General features: G+C 49.8%; 1 protein-coding gene across 1 annotated transcript in view; it reads left to right on the top strand.

The window, feature by feature from the left end:
• Window positions 1–19,896, top strand: part of SEMA4F (ssemaphorin 4F) — a 321,938-nt gene that overhangs the window by 247,001 nt on the left and 55,041 nt on the right. The window contains exons 8-11 of the mRNA XM_069632516.1: window positions 2,151–2,326; window positions 13,624–13,771; window positions 14,649–14,835; window positions 15,404–15,513. Coding sequence (XP_069488617.1) covers window positions 2,151–2,326; window positions 13,624–13,771; window positions 14,649–14,835; window positions 15,404–15,513 — 621 coding nt within the window. The remainder of the gene's footprint in view (window positions 1–2,150; window positions 2,327–13,623; window positions 13,772–14,648; window positions 14,836–15,403; window positions 15,514–19,896) is intronic.

The raw sequence follows: 19,896 nt of genomic DNA, 5'->3' as shown, positions 1-19,896 counted from the left end.
CCCACCCCCAACTCCGAACCCCCCAAATCAGCATTCTCAAACAAGCAGCCATACAGACCCGAACCCCCACTCCCCAACTCAGCACACACACTCAAGCATGCACACATACAGACCCTGCATCTCAACATACACCGCACTTACACTCCAAAACAAACATTCATACACATCCGACACCCCCCACCCCGCATCTCAACATACACAAAAAAATATTCATAACCAAACATTCAAACACACCCGACACCCCTCCCCCCCACCCCAACATACACAACACAAACATACAGCAAAACAGACCCGACACACAAACCGACCACTTACCAGAGACGTGCTGGAAGGCAGATAAGCTGCAACTCAGGCGAGGTAACTGAATCGTACTACGGCTGGCGTGGTCCAAGGCTGAAATGCCTTCCGGCATCAAGCCTTATGGACCACGCCAGCCGTAGTGCTGGCACTCCATTCGTGCAGCACACACGCACTACGTGGCTCGTAGGAGCGACGTGGTGCGTGTGCGCTGAGCCAATGAGGGCCAGTGTTTTGTCCGGCCCAGAAGACAACAAAGACTTTCCTAATGGAGAGCGGCCGATGCTTGCGGGCTGCCCTCCATTAGGAAAGTCTTTGTGCCTCGCGGGCCGGACAAAAGAGCATAGCGTGTCGCAACTGGCCCGTATGTTGTGAACCCATGATAGTTGAATGATGGAGTATAGTAGAGAGTAAGTGTATTTATGTGATATTTAAGGAGCCAGAGACCAGGCAGGTGAGCAGGAAGGCAGGGAGCAGAGCGGCATGACATGCGTACACATAGAGACCAAGGGGCTGGGCTTACAGCGACAGATACGGATACAGATATAAAGCACCAGGAAGGGAACTGGGGAGCAGGTTCACATTTACTTTCATCCACTCTGGTCGTTCTGTGGACTCTTATCAGTTCCATCACTCTGCTCATTCCATCTACTCTGTCCAATCCATCCATTCCATCTACTCGATCTACTACTACTACTCCATCTGTTCAGTGCGCTCTGTCCATTCCATCTACTCGATCTACTACTACTCTATCTGTTCAGTGCGCTCTGTCCATTCATCTACTCGATCTACTACTACTCCATCTGTTCAGTGCGCTCTCTCCATTCCATCTACTCGATCTACTACTACTCCATCTGTTCAGTGCGCTCTCTCCATTCCATCTACTCGATCTACTACTACTCCATCTGTTCAGTGCGCTCTCTCCATTCCATCTACTCGATCTACTACTACTCCATCTGTTCAGTGCGCTCTGTCCATTCCATCTACTCGATCTACTACTACTACTACATCTGTTCAGTGCGCTCTGTCCATTCCATCTACTCGATCTACTCTGTCCTTTCCGTCGACTCTGTCCATGCCATCACTCTGTCCACTCAGTCCTCTCCAACCAATCCACCCACTTCTGTCCCTTTGATGTATTCCATCCACTCTATACATTCCGTCCTCGCTGGGAGTAACTATGCGTGCCCCCTAGTGCTCTCGTTATGTACATTAAGTGTTTGTTGTGAAAAGTTTAATTTGAACAGAAACACTTATTATTATTACAAAGGCCACACTGAAGCACACTGCACGCAGTGTCGATTGTTTCTTGGGAAAATGTGGTGTTAAATAGTTGGGGAGCTGTCTGGCCGCCACCCGCCGTTTCACGGCCCTGGTGCTATAACGCCTGAAGAGGCGACTGACCAAGCGAAAAGAATCGGTCCTGGGAGGCGGGCTCTGGCACGGGGCCCTGCAGATGGCGCTACAGCTTCTGGGGTCTGCATTAGACGGGACCCGAGTGCTTGCATGTGTGAATGCAAAGCAGAATGAATATATACTGTGCAAAGGGCGGCCGCTGCACCGGTGAGTTTAGGTAATATTACAGGTTCTCGCCCCAACCACCGGTGCTGCCTTCAGAGCCCCCCCGCCCCCCTTTTGCTGGCAATGCGGGTTGGTTTCTCGGGGGAGCGTCAAGGCTGTCTGGGTACCACTGTCCAAACAGTTCACTGGGCACTAGTCATGTTCTTTAGTCCACAGATATGCAGAGAGCCATGGCGGTTCCCATGGGAGCCCTAAAACTGTCGCCCCTCCTGCACTGTACCCCTTTCCCCATCCTGTATCATCAGTCTCTCTCTCTCCCTCTGCTCTGCTAGGGAGACGTGGGTGGGCAGAAGACCCTGCAGAAGCGCTGGACCACCTTCCTGAAGACCCAGCTGGTGTGCTCGGACCCCCAGAGCGGACTACATTTCAACATCTTACAGGACGTCTTCACCCTGCAGCCCCACAACTGGGCCTCCACCGTCTTCTACGGCATCTTCTCCTCTGACTGGTGAGTCTCCGCAGGCAGGCAGCAGCAGCGCGCCCCCGGACCCTCCCTTCATGGGGAGACCCCCTTCCTCATACCAGGAGCCTTTCTTGTCCCATAGTGTCACATGATCACCATCAGAAATCGATCTGTAAGGGGGTCACACCCACTCCTGCCCAGGGTACCAATTCCTGGGCTTTACCATGGATGCAACCTGTCCTTCTAACAGCACATTCCCAACGACCACACCACACCGGACTGGCATGCAGGCTCAATATTACACACAATAAACGGGTTCCTAGCCGCACCCCTTGAATTCAGAACCGCTGTGGGGTGCTTAGCGCCTAGACCTAGAGGGTGAAGGAGAGGCGCCGCATGCATTCCAGACGGCGCGACACCCTGCAGCCAGACCAATTGGTGTGGAAGTTCCCCACGCTCTGGGGTCTGCAGTGGCTGCCCCATGCACTGGCAACTGGCTAAAAGGCTCGCCATCTCCGGAGGCCTTGAAAACCAAATGCAACCCAAGTACAGCCAAGCAGAGTTCTCCTGCCCCCACCACCCAAGCGCCTTCGAGGTTCCCTGGCACTACTTTCAAGAACAGCCCATGAGATGTTCTCTCTATGAAGGCCGATGGTTAAAGCCTCCTGCTGGAGTCCTCCACCCCTCCCCCCCTCTCTCCTGGACTCTGATTGGATGTCGCCTCATCCTGGCCCTTGGAAGCTTGGGCAGAAGAGCCACCCCCAAAGCGCGCAAGGGCAAGGGCAACCCACCACATGCACGATGCGGCCGTTCAGGCTGACTTCTTCTGCGCATTCTGTAGCTTTAGCCTTTGCATTTTAAATGTGGGATTCGAATACTAGAATTCCAAGAAAAACGTACGTGATGGCTTTCTTATGCCGAGAATTGGGAAGCTGGGGAACTGTAGGTCTCAGGCGGCATTGATGCAGCGATGCGACCGTGGTGGCACGGCACGGTGCGGTGTGGCATAATGTGAGCCATGCCGCCATCTAGTGGCTGGAGTCAGGATTACAGCGGGAGGTTTCTCTTAAAGATGGCCGCCGAGTCGTGGTGTCTGTCATCAGTGCCATAGATGCCAACTGTTGACAGTGGGCGCGAGGGCCACTTGTGCATTGTGCCAAGCCCATGGCCCTGGCTTCAACAATGTGCATAATTTGCATAGGTCCACTCACTCAATTAAATTCGCTGTGAACCCAACACATTGATGACAATTGCATTAGAATTGGAAACCAAAACATTTTACTTTTATTTACCTTTTTATAATGTATTTGCTGAACTAAATTGCTTGTTTTTTTGCGGGGTGACGAGGCAGCAAGGCTATAGGTGTTTGTATTTTTTTAATTCTGTGCTGCGGAATCTACAGGGTTTGGGAGGTCGCAGGAGGTCAAAGCTCGATGATTGTTTGCAAACACTTTTGCGGCCACCCTGGTCTTGTTTTTTAGCGCACGTTGCGGTTCCGTGACTGCCGTGCTTGTGCCCTCTAGATATCTTCCAGCTATTGCTGTCCGTCTAGCCGCTCAGCCTCCCCGCAACCTCCAGCGGATACTCTGCTCTAGGCTCTCCCCACTGTGGGGGCTGCGTGTGATCAGGGGCTTGCTGGCTGCATCTCAAAGGCTACCGAATGTAAGCCACAATGCCCTTTATACGCCCAGAATAGGAGGGGGCATATAAAGAAAGTAGGACACGTTCTACAACATTTGCGTCAATGTGGCCTCGCCATGAATGAAATTACATTTCTTCCAAAGGAACGACCTATTGCATGCTGCATAAGCTGATCCCTGCAAGGTGGCTGACCATAAGCTGACCCCAAACATCAGCAACTCCGACCAGAGGCTACAGAAGCTGACCCCTGCAAGGTGGCCAACATTAAAACATCAGCAACTCCGACCAGAGGCTAGAGAAGCTGACCCATGCAAGGTGGCTGACCATAAGCTGACCCCAAACATCAGCAACTCCGACCAGAGGCTACATAAGCTGACCCCTGCAAGGTGGCCAACATTAAAACATCAGCAACTCCGACCAGAGGCTACATAAGCTGACCCATGCAAGGTGGCTGACCATAAGCTGACCCCAAACATCAGCAACTCCGACCAGAGGCTACATAAGCTGACCCATGCAAGGTGGCTGACCATAAGCTGACCCCAAACATCAGCAACTCCGACCAGAGGCTACATAAGCTGACCCATGCAAGGTGGCTGACCATAAGCTGACCCCAAACATCAGCAACTCCGACCAGAGGCTACATAAGCTGACCCCTGCAAGGTGGCCGACATTAAAACATCAGCAACTCCGACCAGAGGCTACATAAGCTGTCCCCAATAATCAGCAATTCCGACCACAGGCTACAAAAGCTGACTCCTGCAAGTGGCTGAGCACAGGCTACATAAGCTGACCCCTGCAAGGTGGCTGAGCACAGGCTACATAAGCTGACCCCTGCAAGGTGGCTGAGCACAGGCTACATAAGCTGACCCCTGCAAGGTGGCTGAGCACAGGCTACATAAGCTGACCCCTGCAAGGTGGCTGACCATAAGCTGACCCCAAACATCAGCAACTCCGACCACAGGCTACATAAGCTGACCCCTGCAAGTGGCTGAGCACAGGCTACATAAGCTGACCCCTGCAAGGTGGCCGACATTAAAAAATCAGCAACTCCGACCAGAGGCTACATAAGCTGACCCCTGCAAGGTGGCTGACCATAAGCTGACCCCAAACATCAGCAACTCCGACCACAGGCTACATAAGCTGACCCCTGCAAGTGGCTGAGCACAGGCTACATAAGCTGACCCCTGCAAGGTGGCTGAGCACAGGCTACATAAGCTGACCCCTGCAAGGTGGCTGAGCACAGGCTACATAAGCTGACCCCTGCAAGGTGGCTGAGCACAGGCTACATAAGCTGACCCCTGCAAGGTGGCTGACCATAAGCTGACCCCAAACATCAGCAACTCCGACCACAGGCTACATAAGCTGACCCCTGCAAGTGGCTGAGCACAGGCTACATAAGCTGACCCCTGCAAGGTGGCCGACATTAAAAAATCAGCAACTCCGACCAGAGGCTACATAAGCTGACCCCTGCAAGGTGGCTGACCATAAGATGACCCCAAACATCAGCAACTCCGACCACAGGCTACATAAGCTGACCCCTGCAAGTGGCTGAGCACAGGCTACATAAGCTGACCCCTGCAAGGTGGCCGACATTAAAACATCAGCAACTCCGACCACAGGCTACATAAGCTGACCCCTGCAAGTGGCTGAGCACAGGCTGCATAAGATGACCCCTGCAAGGTGGCCGACATTAAAACATCAGCAACTCCGACCACAGGCTACATAAGCTGACCCCTGCAAGGTGGCCAACATTAAAACATCAGCAACTCCGACCACAGGCTACATAAGCTGACCCCTGCAAGTGGCTGAGCACAGGCTGCATAAGATGACCCCTGCAAGGTGGCCGACATTAAAACATCAGCAACTCCGACCACAGGCTACATCAGCAATTCCGACCACAGGCTACAGAAACTGACCACAGGCTACATGAGCTGACCCCTGCAAGGTGGTCGACATTAAAACATCAGCAACTCCGACCACAGGCTACATAACCTGACTCCTGCAAGTGGCTGAGCACAGGCTGCATAAGATGACCCCTGCAAGGTGGCCGACATTAAAACATCAGCAACTCCGACCACAGGCTACATAAGCTGTCCCCAAACATCAGCAATTCTGACCACAGGCTACATGAGCTGACCCCTGCAAGGTGGTCGACATTAAAACATCAGCAACTCCGTCCACAGGCTACATAAGCTGATCCCTGCAAGGTGGCTGACCACAGGCTGCATAAGCTGGCCCCTGCAAGGTGGCTGACCATAAGCTGACCCCAAACATCAGCAACTCTGACCAGAGGCTACAGAAACTGACCCCAAACATCAGCAACTCCGACCACAGGCTACATAAACTGACCCCTGCAAGGTGGCTGACCACAGGCTACAGAAGCTGACCCCTGTAAGGTGGCTGACCATAAGCTGACCCCAAACATCAGCAACTCCGACCAGAGGCTAGAGAAGCTGACCCATGCAAGGTGGCTGACCATAAGCTGACCCCAAACATCAGCAACTCCGACCAGAGGCTACATAAGCTGACCCATGCAAGGTGGCTGACCATAAGCTGACCCCAAACAGCAACTCCGACCAGAGGCTACATAAACTGACTGCTGCAAGTGGCTGAGCACAGGCTACATAAGCTGACCCCTGCAAGGTGGCTGAGCACAGGCTACATAAGCTGACCCCTGCAAGGTGGCCAACATTAAAACATCAGCAACTCCGACCACAGGCTACATAAGCTGACCCCTGCAAGGTGGCCGACATTAAAACATCAGCAACTCCGACCACAGGCTACATCAGCAATTCCGACCACAGGCTACAGAAACTGACCACAGGCTACATGAGCTGACCCCTGCAAGGTGGTCGACATTAAAACATCAGCAACTCCGACTAGAGGCTACATAAGCTGACCCCTGCAAGGTGGGTGACATTAAAACCTCAGCTACTCCAACCAGAGGCTACATAAGCTGACCCCTGCAAGGTGGGGGACATTAAAACCTCAGCAACTCCGACCAGAGGCTGCATAAGATGACCCCTGCAAGGTGGCCAACATTAAAACATCAGCAACTCCGAACACAGGCTACATAAGATGACCCCAAACATCAGCAACTCCGACCACAGGCTACGTAAGCTGACCCCAAACATCAGCAATTCCGGCCACAGGCTACAGAAACTGACCCCAAACATCAGCAACTCCGACCACAGGCTACATGAGCTGACCCCTGCAAGGTGGTCGACATTAAAACATCAGCAACTCCGACCAGAGGCTACATAAGCTGACCCCTGCAAGGTGGGTGACATTAAAACATCAGCAACTCCGACCAGAGGCTACATAAGCTGATCCCTGCAAGGTGGCTGACATTAAAACATCAGCAACTCCGACCAGAGGCTGCATAAACTGACCCCTGCAAGGTGGCCAACATTAAAACATCAGCAACTCCGACCACAAGCTACGTAAGCTGACCCATGCAAGGGGACTGACATTAAAACATCAGTAACTCTGACCACAGGCTACATAAGCTGACCCCTGCAAGGTGGCCGACCACAGGCTACATAAACTGACCCCTGCAAGGTGGCCGACATTAAAACATCAGCAACTCCGACCAGAGGCTACATAAGCTGAACCCTGCAAGGTGGCCGACCACAGGCTACATGAGCTGACCCCTGCAAGGTGGCTGACCATAAGCTGACCCCAAACATCAGCAACGCCGACCAGAGGCTACATAAGCTGACCCCTGCAAGGTGGCCAACATTAAAACATCAGCAACTCTGACCAGAGGCTACATAAGCTGACCCCTGCAAGGTGGCTGACCACAGGCTACATAGCTGTCCCCAAACATCAGCAATTCCGACCACAGGCTACAGAAGCTGACCCCAAACATCAGCAACTCCGACCACAGGCTACATAAGCTGACCCCTGCAAGGTGGCTGACCATAAGCTGACCCCAAACATCAGTAACTCCGACCAGAGGCTACATAAGCTGACCCCTGCAAGGTGGCTGACCATAAGCTGACCCCAAACATCAGCAACTCCGACCAGAGGCTGCATAAACTGACCCCTGCAAGGTGGCTGACCACAGGCTGCATAAGCTGGCCCCTGCAAGGTGGGTGACATTAAACCATCAGCAACTCTGACCACAGGCTAAATAAGCTGACCCCTGCAAGGTGGCCGACATTAAAACATCAGTAACTCCGACCACAGGCTACATAAGCTGACCCCTGCAAGGTGGCCGACATTAAAACATCAGTAACTCCGACCACAGCCTACATAAGCTGACCCCTGCAAGGTGGCCGACCACAGGCTACATAAACTGACCCCTGCAAGGTGGCCGACATTAAACCATCAGCAACTCCGACCACAGGCTACATAGCTGTCCCCAAACATCAGCAATTCCGACCACAGGCTACAGAAGCTGACCCCAAACATCAGCAACTCCGACCACAGGCTACATAAGCTGACCCCTGCAAGGTGGCTGACCATAAGCTGACCCCAAACATCAGCAACTCCGACCACAGGCTACATAAGCTGACCCCTGCAAGGTGGCTGACCATAAGCTGACCCCAAACATCAGCAACTCCGACCAGAGGCTACATAAGCTGATCCCTGCAAGGTGGCTGACATTAAAACATCAGCAACTCCGACCAGAGGCTGCATAAACTGACCCCTGCAAGGTGGCCAACATTAAAACATCAGCAACTCCGACCACAGGCTACATAAGCTGACCCCAAACATCAGCAACTCCGACCACAGGCTACAAAAGCTGACGCCTGCAACGTGGCCAACATTAAAACATCAGCAACTCCGACCACAGGCTACGTAAGCTGACCCCAAACATCAGCAACTCCGACCACAGGCTACGTAAGCTGACCCCAAACATCAGCAACTCCGACCACAGGCTACGTAAGCTGACCCCAAACATCAGCAACTCCGACCACAGGCTACTTAAGCTGACCCATGCAAGGGGACCGACATTAAAACATCAGCAAGTCCGACCACACCATCCGACGTTTTCTGGGCATGGTAAACGTATGTGGAAGGTTTATGCTTAATCTGCCCACATATGCAGAACCCCTGCGAGCATCAACGGAAGACCATGATTAAACTTGCGGTTCTGAAGAGCAAGCATCATTTGAGAATACCAAACCGCCACTCACTGAAGAAACCACAATGTGTTTTTTTTCTTTTCAAAATCCGGGCAAGCCAAGCAAACTATCTATAGATGTGAACCCAGTACAATTGGGCGCTGCAACTAAATGACGGCGGCACACGTCACCAAATAGTGTTTGCAAGGCCCTCGCTAGCACAGAGCAGCATTACCCACAAACAGAACAAGAGGCGAGAGGCACTTGGCGCACTCTAGGAGCGACGACACTTGCACCTATACATCTTAGGCACACCCAGTATCACAGCAGTCACTCTTCTTGATCACGCAAGGGCCAGTGCTACGGCCTCCAGTGCGACTCGAGCACTGGCTGCTACCGTTACTAGACTATGCAGTAACTCCAGTTCAGAGCTGGAGCAGGTCATTCCAGAGATCCAGACATCCAGGGCAATAACACAAATGGAGTCGGCCATGCTTTGCGATGACGAGAATGGTAGTGCCCAAGTCAATGTCCCCGAGAGGAATCCTGGAGGCCTTCCCTAAAACACAGCAGCATGCAAGGAATTGCCAAGCAAGTACATGACATGTAATGGCCCACACCATTGATTGCACCTCTGGCAAGTGAGGACTGAACTATCAGTTGGGTCGGAAGCCGTCTTTCTACAAGGAACACGGCTGGTCAGCCCGACAGAACTAATACAAAAAAAGTACTGCAAGTCACGCGCACACACATTCATCAAGTATTCAGTGGAAAAAAGCATCAGTACAGAGAAAAGGTCTGGATCCCCTAACTGGAAAAGACAGTAGACCTGCAAACAAGCCAGCCATTCCTGGTGCAGACGCCACCGAGCCGCCGCTCTGTGGCAAGCCCCCAGTATTTTCTAGTCATACTGGACGGGAGAACCTTCTGTATCGTTCACAGCTGCTTATGTGAATCTTCCTTTTCTTGAACTCTTTGCATCACAAAGCAATCATTCCTACATCAGCAGTGGAGGAATCTGGGGACCACAGCATTGACCTGGATCTGCCAAGTGCTGGTCTATGAATGGACATATCTGGCCAAGTGAGGGCCACCCCTGCAGTCGCTGTAAGGTACCTCTGATTAGAAGTACGAAAGGCAGCTGTGAAGTTTGGCACAATTTACTAGATCTGTTAACTCATGAGGTGCTGGAGAGAAAGTTTATTGGAAACTTATTTTATTGTGATGGGGGGTGTTGTGATGACACGAGGGCAAACATCCATCGTTCTATCAGATAGGATACGTAGGAACTCTACTCTTCCTCTTTCCAACACAAATACTTTCACACGGACAGCCCGCTATGGGAGAAAACAGACTAAAACCCGAGCAGTGTGCCTGACCTGTCCCAATGCATTGTTTGGGCGAGGTCAGGCAATTACTGCTAATTACTCACACCGAACTTCCATTAAACTTCCCCACACGGATAAAAGGCAGAGCACGAGAGCACACTCTGAGCGAGGCAAAACACACGAGGAAACTGAAGTTTCCAGTCGGTAGCTGAACGAGAGAAGAAAGATGGCCAAACAGGAGGGGTTTGCAAGGAGGGAAATTCCGTTGACCTCTCCAACAAGAAACTTACTTTCAAGAGCCCTTGACAAAGTGTAAGACCAGGAACCGAGCTGAAGAATACTGTATTGTGGGTCAGATCCCCTGGGTCTTTCCGCGTCACTAATCAAGGCGAGAAGCAGCAGCTCCTGTGGTACCGTCCTTGGCTCCAAGAACAAAGCAACGTCAGTGTAATGAACACAGCCGGTGAGACCGATACAAGACTGGTCTGTGTTGTAGCCAAGGTTGCAGGCAGCAGCATTGTATGGCGAGCTCTGGAACGAACATTGTTAAAACGCGTGTGATAAAAGACGCAAGTAAAGTTAAACTGCAGAAGAGTGTTGGAACTTTGATAAGCAAGATACGATACCTTTTGACAAAGTAGTCTGGCACCGCGTGGGTGCTCAATCGAAGGTCTGTATAAGGTATCCAGCTGAGAAGCAAGAGAAGTGAATGAAAGAAAAACTGTTGTATTACAAAAAGAAAAAAAATGTGAATCAAAGTTGTCTGGCGAAGGGTCACGCAAAATCCTATGCACAGTTGAAAGTCTTCGATTTTGATTTAGTAAAGCATTTTTGCTGCGATTTTTAGTGCAGGCGACATTTTTGCTGCGATTTTATCACTGCATACCTTGGAAATTGAGAAAGTTGGTCCGAGCCTGGTGGAGGGAGACCAATTGAAGGTTTTGTGTTTTAGGGTTCTGAGCCCAGCAGAAAGGGACCTAGGGTGAACAGTGAATCGTGAAGAAGATATGCTTATGAAAATCCTGAGGAGAAAGGAACTTAGAATGTTTTGTTTGTCGCATAAGGCCCTCTGAAATAAGAGACATTGAATGGCAAAGAGACTTTGACATAGCACACACTCTGGCTTTTCCAGCACGAGGCTGCAGTTCAAATCTCAGTATCAGGGCCTTCTAAGCTCAAAGTTGCTGATGTGTCGCGTGCTGAAAACGTGGGGAAGGGAAGCTAACGGCTCAACTATCCTGACATATCATTTCTTGAAAACTTTTCTTTTGTATAATATTGTTCCCCACACGTAAGGATTGGCAATACGTTTATTAGTATAGGCCCTTTTTATTTTGACAAGACTCCACTAGGACTGCGTTATTATTTGATGGTCGTAGCCTGCTCCCATCTTTAGATTTAGGGTTAGATGAGCGCTCAACCAACCCATTGAAGTTCTAAAAAAAAAAAAAAAACGTAAAAAATAAACCAAATAAACAAAAAACCTTGAACTGCGTTCACTTGCGTCGGTCTTCACTGTTTGATACCATGTTATGTTATGTTAGGGTATTTCTATAGCGCCAAAGGTCTGAGGGCATACGCTGCCTTCCTTATTGTGCGAAGGTCTTGCCTGTCTGAATTGGACTTGACTAGCAGCGGTTGAGGTCACTGGCTAGTGACTTGAACCTACAACCTAGTCCAGACCCAGATTAGGCAGTTCTATGAACGTTGGCCGCATTTGTTTTGCCGACCTACACTATCGGCAATTTGTAAAAACTGTTAGAATTTTCTTTCTTTTTTTTTCTTTTCTTTTGCGGAGTCGAGATGATACCACCTTCCCCAAGCCCTCCCCACCCCACAGCCCCCCTCTTACTAGCACCACCCCCATATATACCTTACCCCCACTTAGGCATTTGTGCCACAAAAAAGTGGTAAGAAAATCGTTAGAAATGTATTTAGCGAGTGCACGTCGGCAAAAGTGGTCTAGATGGATGAGGCGATGTTTATGAAGAAGGCACTTGGACAAGCGACCCAGAAGACGAAAAGCACTGCAGCAGAAACAGCAGTGGAAGCACACTTTGCAGGAGCAAGCTTGAGTGACAATTCATCTCATGGGAACAGAAGGGTACGGCAAGCCAGTAAGGACATGGTTCTATGAAGAGACCATCTGGAGGTAATCCAAGACATCCCAGGACGGAGCTGAGGCAGAGCAGCTAGAAGCCTTGTTACCGGGGATACAGCAACAGCAGGTGCGGAAGAGTTCAGCACGGACAATCCGCCCAATCGGCAAGGAGAACTGGATAAAGGATGCACCCAGCAAGGAATTCCACCAGCACAGGAGAGCAGGGATGCCGGACAAATGTCCAGGGGCACAGCCAAGATGACCACACCTGGTGCAATAGTTTATTAGAAAATTCCAATCCGAACCCACCAGCTCCACCACACCATTGAGGAAAAAGCATGCTGGCAAAGGGAATATGTGTTAGTCGGGATGGGGCATTAAGTGAAGAGGCAGGGTGTTCAAGGGGTGGGGAAAGAGGTCTGGGTGCACTTGAACCCCCATATAAAAAAGGGGGGGGGGGCAATAAAAGCATCTGGCAAAAAAATAAAAATGTGTGGCAGGGGAAATGCAATGTATTCACATTAACGGGAAATTGGAGTTTGACCCATGATCTGGCCACACGAGGATGCTTGGCAGCAGCCAGGTTTAGCAGCAGTCTTTGGGTGAGTTCAGGAACGGATCTGAGGTTGCACGTGGCCTCCCTCTAATATACAGAGTGACTCGGGTTGACCTAAGCCAACCCGCTAATAGTGCTCCAGCCAGCACGCAAACAAAGGTTTTTGCTATCAGCTAAGCAAGCCTTGCCAGAAAAACCACAACACACACACAGCGCCACTGCCGCACAATATCTAGTCTAGGGCCTATACCGAGTCAGCCCTGGTGGGTCATGGTTAGGATCAGGTCAACACAAACCAAGACTGGCCGCAAAGCAAAATGGCAATGAGCATTACCTACAAAATACATTAGAACTCAGTGTCTACCACATGGAAGCACTGCGCTACTACTGCATTAGAAATTAACCAAAAAGGGATGCTTAAACAGCCGTCCTGCCCTGGTAGCCAGATGGGCGTCTAAAGGCAGCACATCCAAGCAAGGGCTGCAGTGACAGAGGGACTTCAGTAGAAGCAATCGTAAACCAGTTAAAATAAATAAATACATAAAAAACCTGGCAGTCAGCAAAAAGTTTAGGCAACAGAGTTATGCAAAAGGACCCCATTAATGTAATTCTGCCTTAACACTTTGTCATTCCCTTCTCCCTAGGGAGGGGAGTGAGATCTCCGCAGTGTGCGCCTATGACATCTTGGATATCCGCAGCGCTCTGGATGGGACCTTCAAGGAGCTTGAGCACAGTTGTGACAAGTGGACGACTGTCCCCCTCAGCAGTGTCCCTGAACCGCGGCCAGGCACTGTAAGTACAGCTTCTACAGGGGGTTCCAGAGTTGAGATATGCTGATGGGTGTGTCAGAGGCTATATAGTATTTTGGAGAGTTTGAGGGGCATGGATTGGTGCGTGGTAGAATTGGGTTAATAGGATGTTGTGTGGAAGTTGAACTGATGGGGTCTTTTTTGGTGGGGTGTGGGGAGGGAAGTGTTTGGATTTGTGGTATGCTATACATAGGTTGGAAACGTTGGATGGTTGGGCACTGAGGAGGTGATCTGCATGGGGATTGGATATTAAAGGATTTGAGCAATTGGTGAGTTTGAGAAGAAGAGCTATATGAATGAGTAGCTGTGCCCGGATGGGGACGGCTGGTGTTATGCCATAATTGTAATGGATGGTTTGTAGGTATCACGTGATTGTGGGACAGTTGGCACCTGGGGCGATTTGTCGTACGGTTGGTCATACTGAATCTGTTTGAGAGATTTGTGAAGTTGATCGAGTGTTTGAGACTTTGAATTCCAGAGGACTGAGTGGGTCTTTAAAAGACTTTGCATTGGGATGTGAGGAAGAAGTGGAGATGAATATTTGTTTGGGAGAGTTCGAACATGTTGAGTGGAAAGCGTTTGCTATAGGAATGGGGTCTCGGAAAGTTTGGGTTGGAAACAATGTGGCGATGGAGTTTATAACAATCTGGGATTCCTTAGTTAGGGGATGTTTGGTAACTGGAAGAGTTTGAATGAGGCGCGTGTGGAAGAGGGAGAATTTGGTCAGTTTCATTAATCGTAGTGAGCTGGGGTGAGTGGAATGATGTTTGGGGGAGGGGCAAGTGTGGAAGATCTTGGTTGGATGCTGGGAAGGTGTGAACGATTGCGCAGTAGTAACCACAGCATGTTGTTCCCCACAGTGCTTGACCACCTTTCCAGACCGTGTGCTCACCTTTATCCGCGACCACCCTCTTATGGAACAGAGCGTGGACCCCCAGAATAAAGGTCCTTTGATTGTAAAACAAGGCACACGGTACCGCAAGATAGCTGTCCGGAAAGTGACAGCCCTGGATGGCAAGGCATACGATGTGCTATACCTCGGCACAGGTGAGGGAAAGCCATGCACCTGGTTGCGAGTGAATTATTGGCATCAGCAGGTATGATTACATGCAGCAACCGGTACATGCTAGGTGTTACACCAGGCACAGGTGGAGGTGATGTGTTGGACCTGAGTGCAGGTGCCATCAGTACAGATTAAATGATCATCTGATGTATTGCCTTGACGCAAATGTAGTAATTGACTATACATGGGTACAGATGCGATGAATGAGGAGTACGAGGAGCTGTACTTTAGTCGTGGCATGAGGGAGATCTATGAGGTGCTGAACGTCGGTATGCAGTACAGGTACCCTTACCTGCTTTGTTATTCAGCTCAATACTGTACTTGGAACACGTTTGAAGAATGAGCAGTGCTGTGCATGTTACCTGGGCACAGGTGAATGCACCATGCACGTTTCTCTGGCGCAGGTTTGGTCATGATTATGGACGGTGCAGTGTGCTGTACCTACCACCAAGTGAGTGAATGTACTGCTGTGTACGACGCAGATGAAAAGAATGGCCCCTTCCAACATCGCAGTATTGAGACCCTGTCTAACTCCGGACCCTCTCTCCACAGCTGACGGTCACATCCACAAGGCAGTGAGCTTCCAATCCAGAACCTACATCCTTGAGGACCTGTCGCTGTTTCCTGAAGACCAACCAATCGAAAGCCTGCAGCTGTATGAGGTCAGAGCTGGGACATTGAGGGGGGGATTTAGGGCAAAGGGTGTGTGGCCGACGTGTGATTGGTGATGGAGCGCAGGATGCACCGAGTACTTCTGCCCACTGTACTGTGTTGTGATCGTTGTTAAATCCCTAAATGCTACTAAAATGCTGCGCCCGGCGATGTTTCGTTTAGTTTATTTACTTGTACGGCGCACCTAACCCAGGTGTATCTGGGCGCTTTTACTCAGATACATGGTATGTTACAGGGCACAATAAAGATGATACATTTACAAGGTTACAATATCAGGTAGGTTCCATAATTACAATAGGTTTAAAGAACACTTGAAAACAGAATTTATAGGGTGCAATATCAGGCTGGAACTATGGTAACAAAGAATTTACAAAATACAAAAATATGTAGCTAACTGTACAATTATGAACATTAAAGTAGGCCAAAACTTAGTGGTAAGCTGAGCTAAGGTAGGCCCTGGGAGAACAGCTAGTCTTTTGTCTTGGCTCTAAAGGCCCAGAGGAGGATTCTGCTCCAATGGCTGGGGGGAGCGAATTCCAGCATTTGGCTGCTAGCACTGGGAAGCTCGAGCCTCCTGCATTTTTTAAGTTGTATTTTGGGATGGTGAATCGGTTGAGATAACCAGATCTAGTGTCTGTCCGACTGTGTCCTATAGAATTTATTCGTCCGCTATTTCGGAGCTGTGTTAGATAGACATTTGTGCGATGACTAAGGATCGTAATGTGATTCTGTCACACACGCATGTTGTTTGTCCCCCATTTATACTGCAACCATTACCACTGTAGACTCCTTCCGGCACCTGACATTGTCATTTATGTAAAACATCTTTTGACAGAATTTAGCCTTTTGGTGCCAATACCAGCTGTAGCTTGAGTCTGTGGGAGATTTGTGGCTGCTCCTGGGGAGTGAGATAGTCTCCTGGAAGGTGAGGTGTCTCTCTAGATCTGATGTTTGGAGACGGCTTATTCTCACTGTTGGTAGTCTTGGCCCACCTCTTCATGCTGTTTGGTTTCATGATGCCTATGCTTTCTGGTTTAGCGAGGCCTTTGCTATTTGGTTTGGCGAAGCCTTTTGGTTTTTGGTGTCGTAAGGCCTTTTGCTTTTTTGGTTTGGCGCGGGGCCTTTGCTTTTTTTTTGGTTTGACGCAGGTCTTTTGCTTTTTTTTGGTTTGACGCAGGCCCTTGCCTTTTTGGTTTGGCGCGGGGCCTTTGCTTTTTTGGTTTGGCGCGGGGCCTTTGCTTTTTTGGTTTGGCGCGGGGCCTTTGCTTTTTTGGTTTGGCGCGGGGCCTTTGCTTTTTTTTGGTTTGGCGCGGGGCCTTTGCTTTTTTTTGGTTTGACGCGGGCCCTTTGCCTTTTTGGTTTGGCGCGAGGCCTTTGCTTTTTTGGTTTGGCGCGGGGCCTTTGCTTTTTTGGTTTGGCGCGGGGCCTTTGCTTTTTTGGTTTGGCGCGGGGCCTTTGCTTATTTGGTTTGGCCCGGGGCCTTTGCTTATTTGGTTTGGCCCGGGGCCTTTGCTTTTTTGGTTTGATATACATTTTGTTTGAAAGACAAAGGCTTTCCGAATCTGCCCCAACATGGCTACCTAGTTCTTGGGAATGTTCACACATATTGTGGGAAATTGTTGATGCCAGCACTCCTTGCATTATAGGGTATTCGTTTGCACAGCCCTCTTGTAGGGAAAGGCACACTTCATTTGAGTTTAGGGAAAGACAGTCGAGCTTCCTTCCGTTTTACTGACTGGGCGTACTCGTCATGTGTCTGCCTTTCTCATCCATCACAGCTAACGAGGAGGAAAATCCTTTTAAGGACCTAGGATTTAGCAGTTGCTCGTTCATGTGCAAAGGTGAACACTGGATGGCAATGGGCAATAAAGAAAAGCGTGCACAAGAAAATACTAAGATTTGTGCACAAAACAGGGAATTTAATGTCTGTTCCTAAGGAGAGGCTAGTCTTTTGCTTCACTGCCCCCCCCCCCCAAGGAGAGGCTAGTATATTGCTCCTCTGCCCCCCCTTGGTGCTGTGGCTTGACTTTCTTTGAGCCACATTGACCGTCCCTTGAGCATTTGCCTATATTTGTAGAACGTCATAATTTAGGGGCCCTTTGCGCATAAAAGTACCCTTCCACAGCTTGCACCCATTCAACACTTTCTATTTAAAAATCTAAATTCATTGTGTTAATCTACAAATAGCATCTTTCGGCCTCAATCTGACACCCACCGAGCGACGATTCCGGGCAAAACCAAATCAGTCCATCTATTCTGGTGCCTGTAAAGCAGGACTCATTCAGCCTGCCTCTCACCCCTGCACGAAGAAACCCTTTCTGCAGAAAATGCTCACTGTCTGTTGAAGCCCTTGAGGCTTTGGCCCCTTTGCTTGTGGCGAGGCCCAGACAGCTCTTGCGTGGTCCGGGAGCTAATCTCTTGCAAGGCTAGCTGAAGAAGGTGATCCTATCCATTCTGGGCTAAAGACTCTGGAATCTAGTTAACCAGGAGACAACTTAAATGTCTTGGACACGGACATTGTGGATCTGGTTTCCAACCTTAGTGGAGGCAGCGGTTAGAAGATGTCACTATAGGTAAACTTCCAGGCCATTGCCCCGGCTTCTTGTGTTAAGGTAACTGTCCACCGCACGGTAAGCAAATACGTGGATCAATTACGGCCCCTTCTGTTACACAAAACAATATACCTAAACTGAAAGGCCCATCAGGAGACCCTGGTTCCTTTCGACTCAATTTGTGCTTCGTCTGGTGTTTTTGTTGTAAACCAGCATCCATTCTTGCGTTGAAGTCCAGGCTTGGTCACCCATACCAAGTTTTTCTATCCATGCACTCGACTTGTGTGCCTGGTAATGCAAGCCCTCTATGGCTTTTCTTAAGGAAGCCCTGCCTTCCCTTCCCTTTCCACCCACCTGACAGACAGCCTAAGTGGTTAAATGCCATTTTGCTAAAGTGTTCACATCCATGTGTTTATCCCTGTTAATGCCTCCGGTATTATGGTCTGCTGCTACCACACGCTCTGGGATACGGGGAGGCAGGCTTCCACTAGACTGCACACTGGCAGCAAATCTAATTTTACTAGCGCGTCTGGATCCAGAGGACTGTTGCCAGGTCTATAGGCACAGGGCTGGTTCTTTGCAGACTGTGGACCTCCCAGTTTTGCTCCTTATTTTAAGGCTCGGTCACTGGAAGTGCCCTTTGACAGGTCCCACTTGTGGGAATCAAAGGGTGATGACTCGCTAGTTCACATAACAAGGGGGGGTCCTAGGAGACTCTCTGCCAGACATGAGTCCTGGTTACAAGAGCCTTACCCAGAGTCTTTAGCTCACTATCTTTCACAGAGGAGAAATATCCCCCTTGTTATTTTGCATATTTAAGTAACTTTGGGTCTCACCCTAAATTACTAGGGGAATCCAGACGTGGACCCCTTGCTCACTATTTTTAGAGAGGCACAGCTCCTCCCTACTGATGAGGTCCAACCAGACCGAAACACATGTCTGGGGATGCTGTTGGTACTCTTGTTCAGAGGAGAATTGCCTAGCATTTCGGTGCTGGACTGCCCCAGGGCAGGACAAAGACTGATATGTTTGGGATATTTCTTCTCTGTGAAAGATAGTGAGCTAAAGACTCTGGGTAAGTCTCTCGTAACAAGGACTAATGTCTGGCAGAGGGACTCCCAGGACCCCCCCTTGTTAATTTGACTCGCTAGTTCAAGGCCTCTGTGGTGACTTTAAGACCCTATGACTGTCTAGAAACCATTATCCTTATTAATGAGGAGTCTGCCACTTTCACCCCTTCTACATCTGCCAGCGCTATTCCATCGGCCAGCTGAATGAGTAGTAAGTCCCAGGCTTTTGTCTGTGAATCCCCCACACTTATCCCTTCCTGGAGAGAAGCTTCCTTTGTGGGTGAGGCCATGTTCCTCCCCAAGTTGATGGACCGGTTTGCTTTTTTTTTTTTCTTTTTTTTTCTGCCTCTTCATTATTCCGAAACTGAGAAGAGCCTCGCTAGCAGGGACCACAGATGGCATTAAGCTTTTACATATCGAGGATAACTAAGAAGAGCCTCGCTAGTAGTGACCCAAGAGGGTTTACATATCGAGGAGAACTGGCTAACGGAAAGATTACCAACATGTTGTGAGGTTTACTGCTTCTCGTTCCTTGAAACAGATTCCTTTGCGCATCTCAGGTTGTTATGCTTTGGCTAATGAGGTGCAAGCAGGTCTTTGGGGTCATTCCACCAGAGGAAGGGCTGCACTGTCTTACAGAGAAGTGTCCCGTGTTGGCCATGTGCAAAGCTGCAGCTTGGGCCTCATTGCACATCTTTGGCTGCATAAGATGCTTAATTAGTTCTTTCCATCCCCCAGCAACCTCTGTTTT

The sequence above is a fragment of the Ambystoma mexicanum genome, chromosome 6q (assembly GCF_040938575.1).
Source record: "Ambystoma mexicanum isolate Mex_15411 chromosome 6q, UKY_AmexF1_1, whole genome shotgun sequence".
Taxonomy (NCBI): domain Eukaryota; kingdom Metazoa; phylum Chordata; class Amphibia; order Caudata; family Ambystomatidae; genus Ambystoma; species Ambystoma mexicanum.
Note: the sequence above shows the minus strand (reverse complement) of the source record. Positions and strands in the feature narration are given on the sequence as shown.